The sequence below is a fragment of the Cajanus cajan genome, chromosome 1, assembly GCF_000230855.2.
Source record: "Cajanus cajan strain Asha chromosome 1, NIPB_CcT2T_4, whole genome shotgun sequence".
Classification (NCBI taxonomy): Eukaryota; Viridiplantae; Streptophyta; class Magnoliopsida; order Fabales; family Fabaceae; genus Cajanus; species Cajanus cajan.
In genome coordinates, this window is record NC_138517.1 from 19,158,399 (window position 1) to 19,164,398 (window position 6,000).

The 6,000-nt window shown below is 50.4% G+C and overlaps 1 protein-coding gene across 1 annotated transcript; it reads right to left on the reverse strand.

Annotated features, from left to right (window-relative positions):
- Positions 1 to 894: 894 nt before the first annotated feature.
- LOC145951764 (uncharacterized) lies at positions 895 to 4,463 on the reverse strand. The gene is made up of 2 exons (XM_083063762.1): positions 4,290 to 4,463; positions 895 to 4,086 (listed from the first exon to the last, which is right to left on the reverse strand). Exons 1-2 carry the CDS (start codon positions 4,461 to 4,463, stop codon positions 1,138 to 1,140), a joined length of 3,123 nt encoding a protein of 1,040 aa, XP_082919888.1. The 3' UTR covers positions 895 to 1,137.
- Positions 4,464 to 6,000: the final 1,537 nt, after the last annotated feature.

Genomic DNA, 6,000 nt, shown 5'->3' on the forward strand with positions numbered 1-6,000 from the left:
ATGAGGTCGAATCAACTGTAATATGTCTTCAAATGAGTAGAATTCCATGTCCGAGGAACGACCTTGCCGGACAGTTCTTCTAACTTGTACGCTCCATTGTTGAGGACATGCCGTATCCGGAAAGGGCCATCCCAGTTGGCTGATAGCTTTCATTCTGAAGAGTTGCGTCTGGCTGACCCGGTTGCTCTCCATACAATATTGCCTTCGTGAAATGTTCTCGGCTTAACATTTGAATTGAAACGGCGTGTCATGCGTTGTCTGCATGCCTCGGCCACAATCTGTGCTTTTTCCCGTGTTTCATCAAGGACATCAAGCTCGGCTCGGAGCGAAGCATTGTTAGACTCCTCATGGAAGTGCTGTCTTCGGAATGATGGTTCTCCTACTTCAACCGGGATCATGGCGTCCGCGCCGTATGTCAGGCGAAAGGGTGTTTCTTTTGTTGCTGATTGTGGTGTACATCGATACGCCCAAAGGACCTCCGGTAACTCTTCGGCCCATGCCCCTTTTGCCGCGCCGAGACGCTTTTTGAGCTCGGTCAAAATGACCTTATTTGCTGCTTCGGCCTGCCCGTTTGACTGGGGATGCTCGACGGATGTGAACCGATGCCGAATACCAAGATTTTTAAGGAAGGTATTGAACTTCTTATCAGTGAATTGGAGGCCATTGTCCGAAACGATGGCGTACGGGATGCCGAAACGGGTAACCAGACTTTTCCAAACGAACTTCTGGACATTGGTTGCGGAGATGCAGGCGAGCGGTTCGGCTTCTATCCACTTTGTAAAATAATCTACTGCAACCAAAAGAAATTTTACTTGCCCTTTTGCCATGGGGATGGGTCCCAGCACATCGATGCCCCACAAGGAGAAAGGCCAGGGGGAGCTGACACTGTGTAACTCAGCTGCCGAAGCGTGAATGAGGTTCCCGTGCTTTTGACATTGCACACATTTTTTAACGAAATTGGTGCAGTCTTCCTTCAGAGTCGGCCAATAGTAACCGGCCCGCAACACTTTAGCCGCCATGGTTCGCCCGCCCGAGTGAGAACCACATATACCCTCATGTATTTCTCGCAAAACGTAATCAGCCTAGAGGGTATCGATGCATTTGAGCAGCGGGGTGGAAAATCCTCGCCGATAAAGCTCATTGGCTACTACTGAATACCGAGCCGCTTGCGTTCGTAATTTTTTTGGCTTCCATTGGGTCAGTTGGTGAATCTCCTCGGACAATAAAATTCCGAATGGCTGTTATCCAGGTTGGTGTCTCAGCATCGGTTGCCATGCATTCCCATGTCACACTAGGAGAAGGAATCTCGAGGTGAATAGTGGTTTGCAACTGTCCTGGCTTTCGGCTGCTGGCGAGCCGAGCTAGCTGATAGGCTCGTTCATTGTTGCTACGCAAAACATGTCGTATGCGCACCTCGGTGAAATCGTCCTTGAGTCTTTGGAAGAGGTGGTAATAATGCAACAGATTGGAGTCTTTGACCTGAAAATTGTCATTGACTTGTTCGGCTACGATTTTCGAGTCGGTCCAGCAGATGATCTTCTTGACGCCCATCTCGGTTGCTAGTCTCATTCCGGCTATCAAGGCTTCATATTCCGCCTGATTGTTGGATGCGCGGAAGCCGAACCGAAGGGATTGTTCCACTGTGATGCCTGAGGGGCTAGCAAGGATCACGCCAGCGCCACTGCCTTGGGCGTTAAAGGACCCATCAACATGCATGGTCCACGGCTCGTCTTCAAAACGTCCCGAGGGAGTGAGCTCACTAACAAAATCAGCCAAATGTTGTGACTTGATCGGTCCTCTTGGCTCGAAGGATATGTCAAATTCTGAAAGTTTGACCGACCATGCCATCATCCGGCCAGCGATCTCCGGCTTTCGGAGGACCTTTGCAACCGGGCAGTCAGTTCGAACGACTATTCGGTGGCTCTGGAAGTATTGTCTTAAACGCCGAGCAGCATAGATGAGCCCTAAGGCCACCTTTTCTAGTAGCTGATAACGCCGCTCGGCATCTTGTAGCGTCCGACTGATAAAGTACACAGGTTGTTGATGACCCTGGTTTTCTTGTATCAGGACGGCACTGACAGAATGGTTTGAAACAGCCAGATAAACGACCACATCCAGATCACTGGCTGGTTTGGTGAGTACAGGAGGTGCACTAAGGCGCTTCTTGAATTGCTGGAAGGACTCTTCGCATTCTTGGGTCCAGCTGAATCGTTCTGCTTTTTTGAGTAACAATAGTATGGGCTGAGCTATCTCGGCCAAACGAGGGAGGAACCAAGATAGTGAAGTGAGACGGCCCGCTAGCTTTTGAACTTCCTTTAAAGTGCCAGGGCTTTTCATATCCAAAACGGCCTGGCACTTGTCAGGATTCGCTTCAATGCCTCGGTTGGACAGCATGAACCCCAAAAACTTTCCACCCGAGACCCCGAACACACACTTTTCGGGATTAAGTCTCATTTGATGCTGCCGAAGCGCCTGGAATACGTCGGACAGGTTATGCACATGCGTGGAAATGTCGCTTGACTTTACCACCATGTCATCCACATATACTTCCATACTCTGACCAATCTGATTATGAAAAATTTTATTCATCAATCGCTGATAGGTTGCTCCGGCGTTTTTCAGCCCGAACGGCATGACCCGATAGCAGTAGTTGGCCATTTCAGTGATGAAAGCCGTCTTTTCTTCATCTTGAGGGTGCATTCGGATCTGGTTGTATCCCGAGTATGCATCCAAAAAGGACAAGAATTTGTGACCTGACGCTCCATCAACAAGTCGGTCAATATCCGGCAATGGGTAGGCGTCTTTTGGGCAGGCTTTGTTCAAATTTGTGTAATCGGTACACATCCGCCACTTCCCGCTCGGCTTTCGGACCATGACAACGTTGGCCAACCATGTCGTATAGTGTACTTCTCGGATGAGCCGAGCATCTAGCAATTTAGCGACTTCAGCTTCGATCGCCGCCTTTCTCTCTTCTCCAGCCTTCCGACGCCGCTGGGCAATCGGCCTTGCCTCTCTGCTGATTGAAAGCTTGTGGCAAAGGAATTCCGGGTTAATACCCGGCATGTCGGAAGGGTGCCATGCAAACAAATCTTTGTTGTCGAGAACTACCTGTGCAATGACGTTCCTTTCCTGTTCAGAAAGGGTGGTCCCTAGATAAGTGACCTGGGAATCCGAGATCCCCACCCTGAGAGGTTGCTTGTCCTCAATAGGCTTGACTCTCTCATCTTGATCAATTTGAGGGTCTAGGTCCAGTGACGATTGCTGTGACACCGAGTGGACTCGCTTTGGTTTCTCCGTTACTTCTTTGTTCGTTTCTGGTAACCGCAGGCTAGCAAAGTAACATTCTCGTGCGGTTTTCTGATCGGCGTGGATAGTTATCACCCGCCCGGAATCGGATGGGAACTTCATGGCTAAGTGAGGAGTAGACACAACTGCCCCAAGCCGATTCAATGATGGACGGCCGAGCAGAATGTTATAAGATGTGCTAGCGTGAACTACCACATACTTAACTGAGACGTCACGGTATTCTGCTCCTTCGAATCCGAACCGAGTTGACAACTTGATATATCCTTTTGTTTTGACCCGCTCACCTGAGAACCCAACCAGGGGTTCATCATAAGGAATTAGCTCGGATTCCGGAATACCTAGTTGTTTGAATGTGTTCCAATACAGGATATCGGCTGAACTTCCTTGATCGATCAACGTCTTACGTACAATACAGTTGTGAATCTCAACGCTGATTACCATGGGATCGTCCTGATCGGGGTCAATACCCTTGAAATCGGCCTCAATGAAGGTGATAGTGGGGAGGCGACGGCGGACGATTTCTACTGCATGTACGTGCCGAACGGCTCGAAGGTGTCTCCTCTGGGCCGAAGAGGACGAACCTCCGCCGACGAATCCACCGGCTATGGTGTTGATGACTCGCCGAGGCTGTGCTGAAGGCTCATCTTCTCTCCTGTCTCTTGATCGGCTACGCTCTCTGTATGAGTGTGTTCTTGTTCTCTTTTCAGGCTGATCATGCCGCCGAGACCGATCGGTGTGTCGGGACGAGTTCGAACGGTCTATGAAGCCATGCAGTTGCCCCTGCTTGATCAGATCTTTGATTTTCTTTTAAAGCCGCGCATTCTTCTGTCGAATGCCCCCGATTGCGATGGTACCTGCAAGATTTTGTTGTATCGGCCCTGGGAGGGGTCGAAGCTCATTTCGGGACTGGCAGCACATCTGATGCAAGCGCTTGCTCTAGTACGGCGGATCTGCTTGTATTGAGGGGCGTGTATTGTGAGTACCTTGGTCCCCGAGGAGGCTTCTCGCGGGGAACCAACTCTTTCGGTCGACCCCCGAAAACTCGAATCGGCCAGCTTGTCAGGTTTTGCTGACACTTCTACTCGGGCTTGATTCCGGAATTCGGCCAATTCCTCCATCTGCATGTACTTGTCGGCCCGCCTACGCAAATCATCCATGTCTGCAGGGGGTTTCTTACAAATGCTGTTGGCAAAAGGCCCTGGCTTCAAGGCAGTGGGTAAGGTGGTGTAGAGCTACAGCAGGGTTTAAGTCTCGAATTTCGAGCGCCGCTTTGTTGAATCGGCTCATGAATGTCCGAAGGGATTCCTTCTTCTCCTGATGAATGCTTACTAGTGCCAACGAGATCAATTGGTGAGGCCGACTGGTAGCGAATTGAATTGTGAATTGGGAAGCCAACGTACTGAACGAATCAATCGAGTTGGCCGAAAGCCGAGTGAACCAACTCAGAGCTCGTCCTTTTAACGATGTTGGGAAAATTCGGCACAGGGCGGCATCATCGGTTGTGGTCAGCGTGACTTGAGTCAAGAACACATCTACGTGTTCATCGGGATCGGTGGTCCCGTCGTACTTGTCGAGAGGTAAGGACTTCCAATGATCAAGGAGCACGGTCTGCATAATGTTTGGGGTAAAGGGGTGCCGGTGTGCCCCAGCCGGTATCGACAGTATCGGCCGACTGGGCTGAAGCCTGGATAGCCGGAGCAGCCACAGAAGTATGGGGGGTAGAGGTGTGATGACCAAGTGAATGGAACGACCCCTGGGTGTGAGTCGTTTCAGAGGGTTTCCATGTGGGATCCCGGTATTGATTTTTGAGGGGCAATGTTCTCCTCTCTCAACGCAGCCATCTCGGCAGCATCTCTGTCTCGCTGTTGTTTCATGGCGGCCATTTCTTCCTTCATTTGGCGCACCATATCGGTCAGATTTGTCTCCTCTACCGTCTCGGCTCCCGACTGGCACTCTTCTTCGGATTGATGTTCAACGATAGTTTTCCTTGTCTTCACCATGACGTCCGAACAGTGCTGGTGGGTTTTCTGCAAAAGCTATCGGTTCGGCCCCACGGTGGGCGCCAAAATGTACCTGTCTAAGGGCACACCTCGTACTCTTCAGTGGGAAGGGGCCGAACGAGGGTCTTCAAGTGAACTCTTCTGCGCGAGGGGGAGGTACCTGCAAAAGGCACTCCAACGCTCAAGTCAGGATAAACACGATATTCTAGGATAATTTATGAACAGTGACATACCTTGACAAAAGTAACCTATTTATACTACCAGTGATGGGCCATGTCAGTAGTGGGCCTCTCCTGAAATTTACCAAATTAGGTAATACGATGCTAACAGGCTAATTATGCCTTAATCACGCACTTATCCTTATTAACCACGATGAGGGCTCTAATTGTTGCCTCTTCATTCGGCTCGGCCTTAGACCGTGCCGTTACTAGTTTGCTGTGCTGAACTGCCTGTTCGAGGCTTGTTTGAGCCGGTCCATGGCCTGCAAAGATGTCTACGGTTCTATTCGTATCGGTCTCGAGCCGAGCCGATTGTATTATGAGGCTCACTTCGGCCTTCGGTTATAGCCCGAGCCGATGCTGGTGTCAAGATTTTTGGGCATAACATCGCATGGGTGTCTGATGGGACGGCACGTGTTGGTTCACGTGACCGATAGGGTCTTCCCGGTACACGTACCATTCAGAATGACAATTTT

Bases quoted from the DNA above. Each gene is read 5' to 3' on its own strand.
- LOC145951764 (XM_083063762.1), bottom strand. From the start codon at position 4,463: ATGGATGATTTGCGTAGGCGGGCCGACAAGTACATGCAGATGGAGGAA. The intron at 4,087-4,289 runs GTACTCACAATA...CTGATCAAGCAG, and splicing joins AAGCCTCCTCGGGGACCAAG to GGGCAACTGCATGGCTTCAT.